This window comes from Pseudorasbora parva, chromosome 4, assembly GCF_024679245.1.
Source record: "Pseudorasbora parva isolate DD20220531a chromosome 4, ASM2467924v1, whole genome shotgun sequence".
Classification (NCBI taxonomy): domain Eukaryota; kingdom Metazoa; phylum Chordata; class Actinopteri; order Cypriniformes; family Gobionidae; genus Pseudorasbora; species Pseudorasbora parva.
In genome coordinates, this window is record NC_090175.1 from 34,382,634 (window position 1) to 34,399,784 (window position 17,151).

At 35.0% G+C, this 17,151-nt stretch overlaps 1 protein-coding gene across 1 annotated transcript in view; it reads right to left on the minus strand.

The window, feature by feature from the left end:
• Positions 1-5,367: 5,367 nt before the first annotated feature.
• The window catches only part of LOC137073277 (paraspeckle component 1), a 61,461-nt gene continuing 49,677 nt past the window's right edge, over positions 5,368-17,151 (minus strand). The window contains exons 7-9 of the mRNA XM_067441600.1: positions 15,348-15,405; positions 11,496-11,635; positions 5,368-6,012 (exon numbers count right to left, since the gene is read on the minus strand). Coding sequence (XP_067297701.1) covers positions 5,788-6,012; positions 11,496-11,635; positions 15,348-15,405 — 423 coding nt within the window. The 3' untranslated portion in view covers positions 5,368-5,787. The remainder of the gene's footprint in view (positions 6,013-11,495; positions 11,636-15,347; positions 15,406-17,151) is intronic.

The window sequence follows — 17,151 nt, forward strand, 5'->3', positions numbered from 1 at the left end:
AAGCTGATAATCAGCATCACAGTATCAACAATGTCTGAATATATTGGTTTGGATTTGTCAACACAAAACTAATCCTGTAACCCTGAGTTTGTTAAACTACCATCATGGTACAGGACCCTTCTTAAAAAATGAATGGGCTACAGGTAGCCGCTTTCCCCAGGTCAAGCCACTTTTGGGCTACAGAGAAGCAGCACTGGACTGTTGCTCAGTGGTCCAAAGTACTTTTTTCGAATGAAAGCATATTTTGCATGTCATTCGGAAATCAAGGTGGCAGAGTGTGGAGGAAGACTGGGGAGAAGGAAATGCCAAAAATGCCTGAAGTCCAGTGTCAAGTACCCACAGTCAGAGATGGTTTGGGGTGCCATGTCAGCTGCTGGTGTTGGTCCACTGTGTTTTATCAAGGGCAGGGTCAATGCAGCTAGCTATCAGGATTTTGGAGCACTTCATGCTTCCATCTGCTGAAAAGCTTTATGGAGATGAAGATTTTGTGTTTCAGCACGACCTGGCACCTGCTAACAGTGCCAAAACCATAATGTAAATGGTTTACTGACCATGGTATTACTGTGCTCAATTGACCTGCCAACTCTCCTGACCTGAACCCCATAGAGAATCTGTGGGATATTGTGAAGAGGAAGTTGAGAGATGCAAGACCCAACACTCTAGATGAGCTTAAGGCTGCTATCGAAGCATCCTGGGCCTCCATAACACCTCAGCAGTGCCACAGGCTGATGGCCTCCATGCCACGCCGCATTGAAGCAGTCATTTCTGCAAAAGGATTCCTGACCAAGTATTGAGGGCATAACTGAAATTATTTGAAGGTTGACTTTTTTTGTATTAAAAAAACACTTTCCTTTTATTAGTCGGATGAAATATGCAATTTCTTTGAGATAGGAATTTTGGGTTTTCATGAGCTGTATGCCAAAATCATCAGTATTAAAACAATAAAAGACCTGAAATATTTCAGTTGGTGTGCAATGAATCTAAAATATATGAAAGTTACATTTTTATCATTACATTATGGAAAATTAACTTTATCACAATATGCTAATTTGTATAGGTTTTAATAGGGAGCCAATGCATTGTTGACAGAACCTAGTCATACTTCCTGGTTCTAGTAAGAACTCAAGCTGCTGTGTTTTGGACCAGATGCAGTTTATTAATTAAGCAAGCAGGGGAACCACCCAGTAGAGCATTACAATAATCTAGCCTTGAGGTCATGAATACATGTACTAACTGAAGAATGCAGTTTTACAGATGTTAGAAATGTTGCTTTCAAATTAAAGACTGGTATAAAAGAGGACTCCCAGATTTCTAACTGACGACAAGGACTTGACAGAGCAGTCATTAAGTGTTAAATCAAGTGTTATCCAGCGATTTTTGTCCAATAATATATATATATATTTTTTTCCAGAATTAAGTTCTAGGAAATTATAGTTATCCAATTTTAGTAGACAGAGTTATTGCGGCGGAGACGGGATTATTGAGGATGACGTGCCGGTGAGGCAAATTCAAAAGGAGACACCAATTGACATGGCTCAGCAGACACTCCAGGATGTGTTGGTCATGTCCAGACGCAGGTCCACCATCCGATCCGGACACAGCCCGGATCCGGCCGACTGCAGTAAACCTCTGGATAAACAGAGAGACTAACATTAGTGTGGATGCCACTCTTTTTATGATGTAACGAGTACATCAGGTGTTATTGGAAATGTTCCTGGTTCCAGCTGACCTAGTTAATGCAGCCTAACAATCAGTAAATTGATTTGAATAATGAAAGTTAAAAATGTTCTATGTGTATGCCATAGTAAAGAGATGCAATTTTAGTCTAGATTTAAACTGACAGAGTGTGTCTGCTTCCCGAACAATGCTAGGAAGACTATTCCAGAGTTTAGGTGCTAAATAGTACAAGGGTCGACCGCCTGCATTTAGATATTCTAGGTATTATCAACTGGCCAGAGTTTTGAGACCGCAATAGACGTGATGGAGTATAATGTGTTAAGAGCTCGCTTAAGTACTGGGGAGCTAAACCATTTAGTGCTTTGTAAGTAAAAAGCAAGATTTTAAAATGTATGGGATGTTTAATATAGGGAGCCAATGTTAGCCAATATAGCCAGTATTCTAGGTTACTACTTGTAGAGCTTTTCTGTCCAATCATTAAAAATTCAGATTATCTTAATTAAGTTGCAGGAAATTTCTATTCATCCAATTTTTTTATATCAGCTATGCATTCTGTTAATCTTGTGAATTGGTAAGTTTCGTCAGGGCGTGAAAAAATATATAGAGCTGAGTATCGCCAGCATAACAATGAAAACTAACGCCATGCTTCCTAATGAAGTAACACCATGCTTATCTATCCAATAATATCCTTTACCGTAGCATAAAAAGTAGTACTTACTCATGTCTGAGTTTGCAGATACTTTTGCTTCAGCACCACCATCCTCCCCACCACCACCAGATGGCCCACTTCCTTACTTCACAGGGGTGGGCTGCGCCCCTGCCTTCGTCTTCAGGCAGGATATGCAGATTCCGTACCCTCGGAATACGGATTACAAATGGGGCCTACACCAAATAACTTGATTGCCTGAGCTCCTAAATAAATGTTTATTGCTACAGCATTAATTCTCCCTTTTTTTGCAGTAACAGTCTTTCTGGTAGAACTAAAGTCCTCGTCTGTACTCCTAACACTTTTGGACATTAAGACCTATTTTAAGGGTTAAGATGCTTTCTGAATTACTTTTTTCTTTACTAGGAATAGTTCTTTAAATTTAAGAGGAAACGACCCCTTTCTAAGAATTTTGTAACTAGGAGCTAATCTTTGTATTAAGATTTTTTTATGAATATGGGCCCAGATTTAAACTGAAAATCTTTGATTGGATTTAAGCAGTTGCAGCATAGAAGCCATCTAACATCACTGAGCTAGAGGCTTTGCATGTGAAGAATGGGCAAAGATTCCAATCGAGAGATGTACGAATCTTGTCAGCACTTACCAAAAACACTTGTTAGAAGTTATAAAAACTGAAGGATGATACACAAAGCATCCAGTACTGAAGCTGGGGGTTGAAAAACACTGCACAGGTGTTAAAATAATAACATTTTTCATTTGAACATCTGTTGTCAACATAACTCAAATGTATCAATATATATATATATATATATATATATATATATATATATATATATATATATATATATATATATATATATATATATTTCATTTATTGTCATTATCGTTCATCGACAACACTATAATGTGTTTTGAGGTGAGGGGGTTGAATATTTCTGATTGCAACTTTAGGAATACATGAATTCACAGGTGAAAGTTCAACATTTCAGAATGTTTGGAGTAGTGTTCAGCACAATGAACACTAACTTAATTTAGAAGTTGACTGGAAAGTGAATGATGCATTGATAAAATCATAAAGACTCTTTTTTAGAATTTTTAGACTTAGACTGCATGAACCATACTGATCCCAATAGCCAATCAAATCATTGAAATTGGAAGGTGCCAATTTGCAAATACCTCCTGCTTAAAAAAAGCAAAAATTATAAAAAGGTTCTCTCTGGAAATCAAGAAGTTCAGAACTCTCTGAAAAAACTTAAAAAGTAATTTCTTCTAGTGCAACGTGGCTCAGAACAACCAGTGGAAGCTGTCAGCCACCATTGGAATCCCCACTTAACCAATTAAACATCCAATTACCAAACCGCATTCCAGAGTCTTTGGCATTAGTGCGTGATGTCATTATAAGATTTTGCATTAGATGTCAGTTAAACAATCACTCAATTGGTTGAACTCAGAATAAAGTGATTGACCTTATTCATTTCAGAGGAACAATAGTTTCTTTGCATGAGATAACTCTGCCATAGTAACATCTTAATCACCTGCATTCATCAGTCTTATGGACTTCACTTCCTTATCTATTCATGGGACTCATTTAGTAGTTGTTATTTTTGTACATAAAAGTCCTGAAAATTCAATTACCCATAACTGTTATTTTACTGTTAAGGTGAAATTCCTTGTCGCCCTGAGGTAAAGATGGTCATCTGACATGTTCAGACTTTAGAACAACAACAACTTGGGGTTAAACAGTGTGAATAGCCATAAACTGTAAAATAATCATCAGATGACATTAAAATATTTAGAAAAAAAACAACATACACAAACACATGTACAGTCTTGTTCAAAATAATAGCAGTACAATGTGACTAACCAGAATAATCAAGGTTTTTCGTATATTTTTTTATTGCTACGTGGCAAACAAGTTACCAGTAGGTTCAGTAGATTCTCAGAAAACAAATGAGACCCAGCATTCATGATATGCACGCTCTTAAGGCTGTGCAATTGGGCAATTAGTTGAATTAGTTGAAAGGGGTGTGTTCAAAAAAATAGCAGTGTGGCATTCAATCACTAAGGTCATCAATTTTGTGAAGAAACAGGTGTGAATCAGGTGGCCCCTATTTAAGGATGAAGCCAACACTTGTTGAACATGCATTTGAAAGCTGAGGAAAATGGGTCGTTCAAGACATTGTTCAGAAGAACAGCGTACTTTGATTAAAAAGTTGATTAGAGAGGGGAAACCCTATAAAGAGGTGCACAAAATGATAGGCTGTTCAGCTAAAATGATCTCCAATGCCTTAAAATGGAGAGCAAAACCAGAGACGTGGAAGAAAACGGAAGACAACCATCAAAATGGATAGAAGAATAACCAGAATGGCAAAGGCTCAGCCAATGATCACCTCCAGGATGATCAAAGACAGTCTGGAGTTACCTGTAAGTACTGTGACAGTTAGAAGACGTCTGTGTGAAGCTAATCTATTTTCAAGAATCCCCCGCAAAGTCCCTCTGTTAAAAAAAAGGCATGTGCAGAAGAGGTTACAATTTGCCAAAGAACACATCAACTGGCCTAAAGAAAAATGGAGGAACATTTTGTGGACTGATGAGAGTAAAATTGTTCTTTTTGGGTCCAAGGGCCACAGGCAGTTTGTGAGACGATGGAATGTTGTTAAAGAATCATGGAGTGGAATAACAGCTGAGAGGTGCCACAAGTTGGTTGACTCCATGCCACACAGATGTCAAGCAGTTTTAAAAAACTGTGGTCATACAACTAAATATTAGTTTAGTGATTCACAGGATTGCTAAATCCCAGAAGAAAAAAATCTACTGAACCTACTGGTAACTTCTTTGCCACATAGCAATAAAAAATATACTAAAAACCTTGATTATTCTGGTTAGTCACATTGTACTGCTATTATTTTGAACAAGACTGTATGCGCCATTTACTCAGAATCTGCAACTTGAATGATGCTACTCAATCGTAACAATAAGGACATGGCTCCAGTGATTTAACCACTAATAATACACAATGCATAGTTCTTTTAAAACATTTATTCAAAGCACTGACATTCTAAACCAGAAAGCAGAAGAATTCTGAATATTCTAAAAAACAACAACAACAAAAAACATTCACAGACACAACAAATGAAAACAAATGCAAGTTCCACATAAACACTTATTGACAATATTGGATAAAAAGAAAAGAAAAAAGAAATACTTAACTACATTAATAGTAAGCAACCTATTATTGGTTTAGGATGTTTTGACATGTACAAGTTCAATGGTATTTAATAATTCATAACAGTGTTTCACATTAACGCAGGGCCTGGCTCATGCTATTTCTGTCCATTTTAGACATAAATAGTCATTTGGTCATATGGTTATTTATCAGAAATCATGAGACAAGGTGCTCCAGTCTGTACATGTGTAAGCATAATTTCAAGAGAAAATAAATATTAGTATCTATGCCGTTTGTTGTTCGGCCCATCAAAGTTGCCCCCAACTGGACTTCCTCTCCCAAAGCCACTTTGGCCAACCACACCAGGAATAGGACCTGCCCCAACCACCATTGGCGAGTGCTGCTGCTGCTGTTGCTGTTGCTGAGGGGAGTCAACACCAGTCCGCCCACCCACGGGAGAACCCATTGGAAGACCTCCTCCTTCAGAAAACCGCTCATTATGCTATATAATTCCAAAAATGAGCAAAAATTTAATTCCCCCCCAGAAAATTCAATGGATGAATAGGATAAGCCGTGGAGCCCAGGAATACCCAGAAAAGAAGAAGAAGAAAAAAATAATTAAACAAATAAATAATTCAATTAGCACATTAGCAAAAGTAATGCCTGCAGAATTTCTACAAGAACAAGAATAATATTAAAAAATAAGCACAGCGAGAGATATATTAATTCTAAGAAAAATAGCTGCATGTTAAAGTGTAGATCAAAAGACATGTTTTATAAATTCATGTTCATAAATTATATCTTGGGAACATCCTATACTGAGAGATTTTTAGTAACACTGCAATTTTCAAGAACAATAGTGTTTATTATTTTAATCAACGGTTCACAGCATTTACAACTAACAAAAACGTTCTTCTTAAAATCTTAAGTTTAACAATATATTGGTTTAAAGGTGCAGCAAGTAATTTCTGAAAATTGGCATTGCAATTTGAAACCAGCACCCAAACAAATAATTTTGTAAATATTTGCTAGATGTCTGTTATGTGTGTTGAAAACTAAATTCCTGGCTGTGTAAATAGGAGAAAAACTAAGTGGATCAGACCAATCACCATAACACTCTTGTAGCTAATCAGCAATAGGGGGCATATACATTTATATCAACAATGTTGATATCGACAATGTTTATATCAACAATGTTTCTCAGAAATCGCTTACTGCTCTCTAACGTAACCTTATATCTGAAAAGAATATAATGTACACTAGAATGCAGCTTCTGTGCAACCCTTGTGCAGATGGCCTAAGTTTTGTTACAATATTTTCCTGTAAAACACTGTGTAGCTGCTTTGAAACAATCATCATTGAAAAACGCTATAAATAAAGTTGACTTGACTAAGTGACTTTGCTAAATTTTAATTTGGCGTTACATATCTCACATGGTGTTGAACTTTAGTACTGGAAAGTTTTACTAAAACGAATACCAATACACAAGCACAGTAAATAAATGAACCACCTTTTTTTTAATGTTATTTTTTCTAAATGTTGGCTTAGCACTGATACTAACGTCGGGGGTGTAACAGTACACATACGTACTGAATTTTTTTTTGTTCTTTGGGTTCTGTACACATGTACTGAAAAGATATGCGCGGATCAGTTCAAACATCTCCTGAATCCGCTTTTAAAAATAAATCATCCACCTGCCACCCACCAGAGCCTATGATTTTCTCTGATTTAGATATTGGCCGAGACCATTATCGTCACATTACAATTATTCTAATTCTTAGTGTCAAGTGTAATAACATATTACAATGAAATAGGCTGCTTTTAAAAAGTATTTAAATTGTTCTTTGGAAAAATACATTTCCATAAACTAAACACAGAATCTTCCTCCGTTGCTGCTTAATATCTTTCCTTTTGTGTTTTATATAAATGTCCACTAGTAGGTGCACGTGTTTTCATTGATTAGTTTTCCCTGGAGAGAGATATGTGGTTGTTGTTGAAAGCAACAGTAGAGTGACACATTTGTTGCGTTTTACCATGAAATAAGTGTTCCATGTCAACATATTAACCCCTTACCCCAAACCCTCCATTTTTGGCAAGTAGGGCATAAATTACATACCCAAAATAAAAAGGTTGCTGCTCATAAGTCATTCTAAATAGACACATAGTCCAGTCAAGTCAACTTTATTTATATAGCGCTTTTACAATGACAGTTGTTTCAAAGCAGCTTCAGTGTTAAACAGGACAATATTGCAACAAAATTTGATTCGGCTGTACAGTCTTTCTGGAGAAAACAGTGATGTTATCAGCTTATTTTAATGAATCATATAGCAACAATGTAGACAGATCAGTACTATCGTTAATTTAGTAATTCATTTTATTTAGATGTTTAGTTGAAAACGTAGATCTTTGAAATTTTAGTGTCCCCAACAGAGCAAGCTAAGATAAAGGTGACAGTGGCAAGGAACCAAAACTCCATCAGGGCATGATGGAGAAAAAAAAACCTTGGGATAAACCAGACTCAGTCGGGGTGCCAGTTCTCCTCTGGCCTATTAACTAACAGTGTATGATTATTATTCTGGCAACCCTTCAGGTCAGAAATCATATTGGATTGGAATATTTGAAAATTTGAGGTTTCACACAATCACATATATAATAAATATATGACAATATATAATAAAAAAGGCAACACTTGATAGTTTACAGTTCAAGACTCAGAATTACTCAAACTATTATTAATATATAAGCTCTAGAATAAAATAAATAAATAAGAACATATATTTTTAAAATGTATACAAATATGATGTGGCTTCAGCTTCATTTTGTTCAAGTTTTATGGTTAATTTCAAAACTGAGGATGTTATTTAAAACTATGAATTTTATTACATCTTTTATAAGTTCATGTCATGTGACATTTTAGAGTTTTATAGGCTGATGAGATGCTATTAAATTTTTTTTTTTTTTTTTGCCCTGTAAACACCTATTTGCAGTTTATTGTCTGGTGAGGAGAACTGTCCCATTCATGTTTCTATTCTCATTCGATGAACCTTTCACACCTCTGCCATGAATGTCACCTAATCTTAACTATTCTTTTATCTCTATTTGGTTGTTCAAGCGAATTTGGGGATTTGATTTAAAAATCTGGATTAGGTTGTCTGAGATTACTGTGTGTTCTTGTGTTCCCTGAAAAGGGCAGATGTATCAGTACTCTAAACCACAATCAGCAATGCAGCCATTGGCTGGTGACAAGACATCAATGTATTGTCATCATATAATTAAAAAAATTAAAAAATTAAAAAATAAAATAAAAATAAAAATTATTATTGACCTGGGTGACGTAAGGAACAGGTCAATAGAACAGGTCTTTTGTAACAATTTTAGGCCAAATTTTAAGTATCAATGACGCTTAAAAAGATTTACTCGCGAGCAGGTTTAAGTTTAGGGACCTGTTGCTATGACAGCAAGTCCAGGATGAGGAGCGAAGAACCAAACAATCCGAGATCATGTCAGATCGTCAACAATAAAATCCAGCTACCAGAGTTAGCGGTGTACGAAGAATGGACACCAGATTAGCATTTATAATGTAAACATCCATTATTGATATGAAAGTACACCAAAGTGCATGAAAATCACACACAAACTATACACCATCGTAACTGTGTGCTTATTAGCTTCTAGTTTCATATGTAGAAATGTTTCTTTGGGTTTGTTTGCCATGGAGCTCAGAATGAAAAAGTTTGCAGGACAGTGTCATCAGTGTCATTTGAGGCAGGAATTATGGCAAAAAATGATTGACAGCTCCAGATTAAATGAGTGCTCGAGGAGTTTACACAATGACTCACACAAAACCCAGAACAGGAAAGACAGAGCACACACTGAAAGCTCTTTCAGTTTTTCCGCACATTCTGAATGCTTTCAGCTCTTCAAGTTGCATAATTCCGTGTGAAATGAATAGAAATTGTATTTTGTATGACAAAATATTTTGCAATTGTGAAAGTAAATAAATATTTCTCCAAATATGGACTAAGAGCCCATCTAGTGCATTATGTGAACACAAACAAATGAGCAGATTTTAGCAAATATGAATTAACTGATTTATTCTATTCACAATATTGAAAATTACAGAGCAATTATTTTGCACTCTAAATGAATGTTACTGCAACCTAGTTTTATTAAATATCAAATATTAAGTGGTCTTAAATATTTCAAATGATACTCAGTTTGTCTAAAACAAGTAAGAATGTAATGTTTTAACATGCAGTGAATTGGAATGTCATTTTTTATTACTTAGTCTGCCCAGCCTGTGGATTATCTGCAGTGTCCACTGATATAACCATGATCCACAAATCACTAGAACCAAACAAATATAGTTTTGCTTTACTATACTACAAGTGCAAAACTATTCTTTGTGGAATGTCATTTCAAACTCCCAAGTTTCCCTCCTAGGATGAGACAATATTGTTTATATTGATATGGTGGTGATGAATTTGGTCTCCCTCGGTTGAAGGGACACTTCAACCACTGTGATGCGCACTCATTTAGAGCACTAGGTAGGGAGCACATTATTCTAACCTTATTCTAAAATAAATGACGAACATCTAAAAATCTGACTATGCTTGTGGAAATTTGGCTGATCCTTGACGTTATCGTGGACAGCAATGCAAAGTATTTTTTTTTGCTAATTTGATTCGTTTTTTTTTTTTTTTTTTTTTTTTTAAAGATTTATGTAGCAAATAAGAAGAGATAAAATTATTGACTATTTTGAGAATGGTCTTTTGTTCAAGGTAAATTTGAAATCTGAACCCTGGCTAAATGATTCCACCCATGCCATGGGTCGATTATGCAGACAGGTGGAGACCTAAATGGAAGAGAGATTATCTTCAAGTGTCATTTGAGATTTTTAAGAGACTGTTAGGAGATTACTAGAAATTAGTTAAAACTGTGAGTGGTAAATTTTTTCTGATCTTATCGAAAAGAACAGCGGAAACCTGAGGGATTAATTTAATACACTGAACGCAGTGGCCCTTAAATAGTTTAAGATAAAAGCTTTGCTAAGCTTTAAATTGGGTAAATGTATGTCAATGCCCAATGTTCCACTAAAGTGGAGTCCCTCAAGGGTCTATTCTCACTTCCCTTTTTTTTTCATTGTATATGCTCTCTCTGGGAAATAAATTTAGGTAACATGGTGACCCATTCCATTGCTCTGCAAATCATACAAAGATTATTCTGCCATTCCAAAAGGACAATGGATCTGTCATGAGCCTGCTTTGAACTGCCTTACTGACATTAAGGGCTGGATGGCATTAAATAAAAAAAGTAAATTAAAAAACGTATTTTTTCTTCTTCTTTCAATTGGAAATTATACCACTATAAATTCTATTCTTGCCTAAATTCTATCTCGTTTGCCTTAATGCATTAGATCCTGTGGTGTAAAAATGTAATCAAAGAAGAAAATGATTATCCATGAGAATTTATTGTACACATTTATCCACATATCAAAGAATATTGTGCATGTGTTTTTAAGTTCATATACATAAGAGTATTGGCCATGCATAGAGCGAGTTAAAATCAGTAATTGATAAAGTAATCGTATCATTACTAATGCATTTTGCCCTACATTGGTGAACCTTTTACCCTACTGAGGTGCATAAACTGAACCATCATTTTACATCCCCAGTAATAACATTGCTAACAATACACACCTACCAAATAAAGTGTGAAATGGTAGTGATATACTAATAAATGCCTACATTCACTCATATAATTTTGTAATCCTGCACAAATGATGCAAAACTACTAAAATAACAATAATAAAATGTGTACAATTATTTTCTTCAAATATACAATTAGTTTTCTTCAAACCATAAAAATTGCCCTACATATTTTATAAAGGTCACAAACTGTGACATCAATAATCACAAACAAAACCAAAAGATACTCAAGTAGCTCAAACTGTAGAGTTATGAATACCAAACAACAATACATTACCATCACTCCATTATCTGGAATCAGGTGTGTCCCCATATTTGATGATCCCTCAGTTCCCATGGATCCAACTCGGCCTACTATGCCCATCATTTGTGAGGGGCCTTGGTTACCGCTAACCACAGCAACAGGGTTAAATGAATCTACGTAAGACAATGTACAGTTGACATTAACAATGTACAGTTGACATTATGAGAGGGATGAAAGTTTTAATGAAATCTACAGTAAATTACAATATGACAATGTATGAATCTGTGACACCTTACACAGGGTTCCCACTCTTTCCTGAACACCAGATTCAAGGACTTTCAAGTACTTTTCAAGTACAATTTATTTTATATCAAGCACCTATCAGATTAATAACCCAGCATTTGTAGCATCACAAAATACCTCTTAAAGTAGGCTACTTAAAGGAAGACGGCGACTTTTTGGGAGTTTAGATTATTCACATATTCCCCAGAGTTAGATAAGTCCATACATACCATTCTCAACTCAACTTTTTTTGAAAATAGGCTAATTTTCCATGTCCCGTAAAGTTAAACAGTTGTATTTTACAGTTTTTCAATCCATTCAGCCGATCTCTGTATCTGGCGGTAGCACTTTTAGCATACATCATTAAATCAAATTAGACCATAAGCATTGCGCTCAAAAAAATTACCAAAGACTTTCAGTACTTTTCCTATTTAAAACTTGACACTTTTTTATTTACATCGTGTACTAAGACCAACAAAAAATGAAAAGTTGTGATTTTTTAGACTGATATACCTAGGAACTATTTTCTCATTTATGCGTAAGAATCACATGACTTTGAGGCCATCATGGGTACAGCGGCGCAATGATATTACACAGCGTCTGAAATTAAGCAAACTTTCGTCAACATAACTAACGTGACAGTCTGCTTGCACAGAGCAGAGCTGCCTTGCAACCATGGAGACGGTTGTGAGAGACGATTCAGAAGATATTTACGGCCCCACTTTATATATATCAGGTGGCCTTAAAATAAGTACAATGTACTTACTGTGTTCAAATTGTATTGCAAAACACCTTTACTGATATTGAGGTGGGATAAGGGTAAAGTTAGGGATAGGTGTGGTGGTGTGGGTAAGTTTAAGGGTAGGGTTAGGTGTAAGGGAAGTGCCAACTGTGTAATTAAAAATGTAACTACAGAAATTAATTACAGACGTAATTACATGCAGGTATTTTTAAAATGTAAGTACAATGTAAAAACATGTATGTACACAAAAAGTGCATTGTATTAATTAAAATGTTAGTAGCTAGCAGTTAAGGCCATCTTATATAAAGTGGGTCCATATTTACTTTGGTGCAGATCCTGAACCTTATCTATTTGAACCGGAATACACTGAAGATGAGCTTTTGAAATGTGAAAGAGAAAGTGTGGCTGAACAGACTGGGGCAGAAGGGACGAGGAGAGGAGAGCAGATTCAAACTGGTGAGTCTTCCAACTTTTTGACTAACGTAATATGTAAATGAAATATGCTAAGACATTAATGCTTATTATGAAGACAGAGAGAGTGAGCGAGCTCCGCTCTTTCTCTATGTCACTCAGTTAACATGTTACATCACTCATAAATCACAATAACTGATCAAATAAGGCTTTGACGGGACAACTTTTTTTTTGGCGGCCGCCAAATAATTTTCAATTCGGGAGACACACTCCGAAGCCTCGGCACAGAACGTAACATCACTAACGCAGTATTTTATTAACGTAGTATCCTACAGTAAAACCACTACATAATTTGACGGCTGCAACTCTACAACTACACAAACTTAGTGTCGGTCGCATTGGAAGTTACCCATCTGAGGACTACTTTCAGGTGCTGCGTAGTATCATCGCTCCACTGAACCCATGGTACATCCACAAAGTTCCATGATTACTATGCAGGAATTGCTATACAAATCTTTTAATTTTCTGTTGGTCTTACTACACAATGTAACTACAGAATAGTCAAGTTTTTAATAGGAGAAATTATCTGAATGGATTCAAAAATATTAAAACTCAACTGTTTAACTCTGAGGGACTTAGAAAATGAAAAAAAAAAGTGGAGTGTTCCTTTAAAGGGCCTAGATTTAAGCTTCTTGTCTCATTCACTTAACATTAATTTTTCACAGAAGAGAGTAACATGAGCAACAAACTCATTTAAATTTCAGTAATTGTAATTGCTTTGCTTTACTTTATCAAAAAAAAAACATTACTGCTAAAAGTAGTGGAATTACAGTAACGTGTTAAAGTTTGTAGAGTGTTACTCAGAAACACTGTAAATCACAACTTTTCAGGAAGTGTTGGTACCTCTGTACATCAGTTCAAATTTTTTTTTTCACCACCCCTTCACCCCCTGAACATAAGCAATGTTTCGTTCTGTCTTTGATAGTGTATATATCCCTATTGTAGGACAATATTTGGAATAACACCATTCTAAACTAAATTTATTTCAAATTTAATTCAAGCACATAATATCTATTTGTTTTCAAGTACTTTCCAGGCTTTGAATCCATGTGTCTGAAACTCAAGTACTTTCAAGAAGAGTGGGAACCCTGCTTACATTTAAATAAAAAAAGGAATATTTGGGACTGTATATTACTTTGCTGCAATTCGCAAACAAACAAAAAAGATGATGAATACATTTTTAAATGCAAAATATAACAAAAGCTGGTGTGGCAAATGTGGACCTCATTCAGGAAGTGTTGATGTTCTTTGTAACCGATCATCAAAAAGTATTACACAATACTTAAAATAAAATAAAATAATAACATAAAACAATAACATCCTGAAGGCCTTTTCACACCAAACAATGCAAAAAAGTGAAGACTATGAGCAGCAGCCTGTAGGAAACACTAATTTGTTAAATTTTTTGTACAAAGCATGCACAACCTATTTGAAGCTAATATGTGAGAATTTCTCTAAAGTGAGAATTTGCATGCATAAAATGAGATTAAACGCATAAAGTGCATCTGTATTATTTAACATAATTATTACAGGTTGGCAAAAAAAAAAAAAAAAAAAAAAAAAAATCTGCATGTGTCTTAAACTCTGTGGACCCTGACATTGTCATACTTTCAATTTTAAATGTCTGTGGAGGAGCTATGATGTCATGTGGTACCATTTAACAACATAAATTCTCTACTTTATGGAGATATGCATCACTTTGGCATTTGTTTTAGACTAAGTAATGTATTTACACTAAATTACTCTGGTGCCATTTCCGTCTGGATTTGGCCTACCCAAATTGAAAAGCCCTATATACACACACACATACATCGATCAGGCATAAAAATCAATCCCCACCCTTTATTTGTTCTGGTCCTAGAAACTTTTTCACTCTGATATATGTCTCAATAGGAAAGAATAGACTTGCCTTTTATGCCGATGTTTACTAAAATAGAATTAGATGTTAATATAAAACTTTGAAAAAATTGTTGGCGCAAACTGAGTCATGTAAAGTGCAAATATGCACAGAACAAGGTAAAAAGAATATTGAAGGGGATACATTTTATAGGAATCATATTTTTTTCCATTCAAACTCTAACTTCTTTGAGTTAAATATTATTGTTTGGTGTGAAAAAGCATTGAGGAAAAACTGAGATTAGAGAATGTAGAGTAAAAAAAAAAAAAAATCCTGTTAAAACAGAATAAGATTTTTCCAGGTTAAGAAAGCAGACAAGACACTTATCTTGAAAAGAGGCAAAACAACCCTCCAACATTTAAATATAATATAATATAATATAATATAATATAATATAATATAATATAATATAATATAATATAATATAATATAATATAATATACACCTCACAGAGCAGTTTCCAATTGCATTTCAAGTCTCATTATGATCATACCTCCCATACTAATGGCTCCACGGGTACCCATTTCATTCATTCTCATATCCTGTTCTCTCTGAAAGTGAAGGAGACATTTTTAAATTACAAGCCTCTAGTCCACACATAACTAAGATCATAAATAATGTAGCCAGTTATAGGTAATCTTTCATTTTGATTATACATTTTTTTGGTTTATGTCTTCATGAAGCATGTATCACTGATAGAGATGACAAATACTCAATATGCTTAGCTCTAGCTTGTTACTGAATCAAGCAAAAATATATTTTAAACTTTACCAGTATCGGTAAGAGCCCAGAAGGAAGAAGGTGGAGTGAATGGAAATAATGAACCGTCTTTAAAACAGTCACGAGAGGTCTACAGACACTATAACATTTTACTTAAAAAGCAATTCGTGAAAAAAAAAAATATATGTATATATAATTATTTTTTTTTAATTCAAAGTTTGCACCCCTGTAATTCATTTTGAAGATACCTTAATATCCTTTCAGATTTTAATTCTTAAAACACTTTTGACTTTTGGTTTCTTAATTTTAAGGCCCATTAATTTCCAGAGATATAGGGAGATGTAGGGATATCAGTAGGGATGTTGCTCCATGAATTAATAGGTAACCATTTTCAATAGGCTTATATTTTCTAAACAGCAAATAAACTAGAAATGTATCTATTTTTTTAAGATACTTTTCTTTTAGATACACAATTGAACATTGCTGTCTGAGTGCCATCAATACTATTTTTTCGCACACTGTGCCTGTAACTCTAAAAGTATTAAATATATCTCAATATACTTCTATATTCTCATTCTTAATAACATTTTATTTTATAACCTTAATTTTAAAGGCCCTATATGGTTCAGTCCCATAGACATATTGGCCCTCATTTATCCATCTTGCGTAGACACGGGCATATAATGTTAGCATAAGATTATGCTCAAGCTCCTCTCACCTCCCGATTTATGAAGCTGTGCGCACCTCTACAACCCAGGTGTACGCAATACCCGCCCTTGATAAATGACGCGGCTGAAAACGATGGTCATTAGAATAATACGGCACTATATATTCAAGTCTCTGCCTCCCCCACGCCCTCATTTTACGCCATGGACACACGGAAGATGGCAAAGAAGCTAAAGTTCTCCGACGTGGAGATCGAGACCATCATCAGGTGGAAAAAACGAAATGGTTTTATTTGGGAGTTTAAAGAGCGGGATTACAGGTGCCCACAAAAACAAAATATGGACCCAAATTACGAGTACTGTTAATAGTGTGAGGGTTGAGAAGCGCACTCCAGCAGTTTAAATAGCTGTTTGGATGATAAATTACCTATCAAAATGCATTATTTTACAGCACGTTTTGAAACAATTAGCATTTAATTTCGTATCACGGCACATGAATTGGGGTGTACAATAGTGATGATGATGTGATGTGGAGTACCATTCATTCACATTAATAACTGCATGACAATTTGTAAGATGATTCTTCTTATTATTATGATTATTATTAATGACGCTTATTGTTATTTAGAAGAAGAATGTTGTTGTTGTTATTATTATTATTATTATTATTAATTATTATTAAGAAGAAGAATGTGATTTTTATTATTTTGTCAGTCTGAATTATTTTCAGTCCCAGTCCGTGCGGAGCTGCCAGGCCTAACCATGAACCGTCAGGTAAAGCGCACAGGCTCGCAACTGGAGGAATACAAATCAAATGCCTTGGTAAAGTCACACAAATTAAACATTGAAGTCCATGTTGCACAAAAATAAACACTGAAGTTTATAATCGTTGTTTTTTTTTTACAGTGGGTC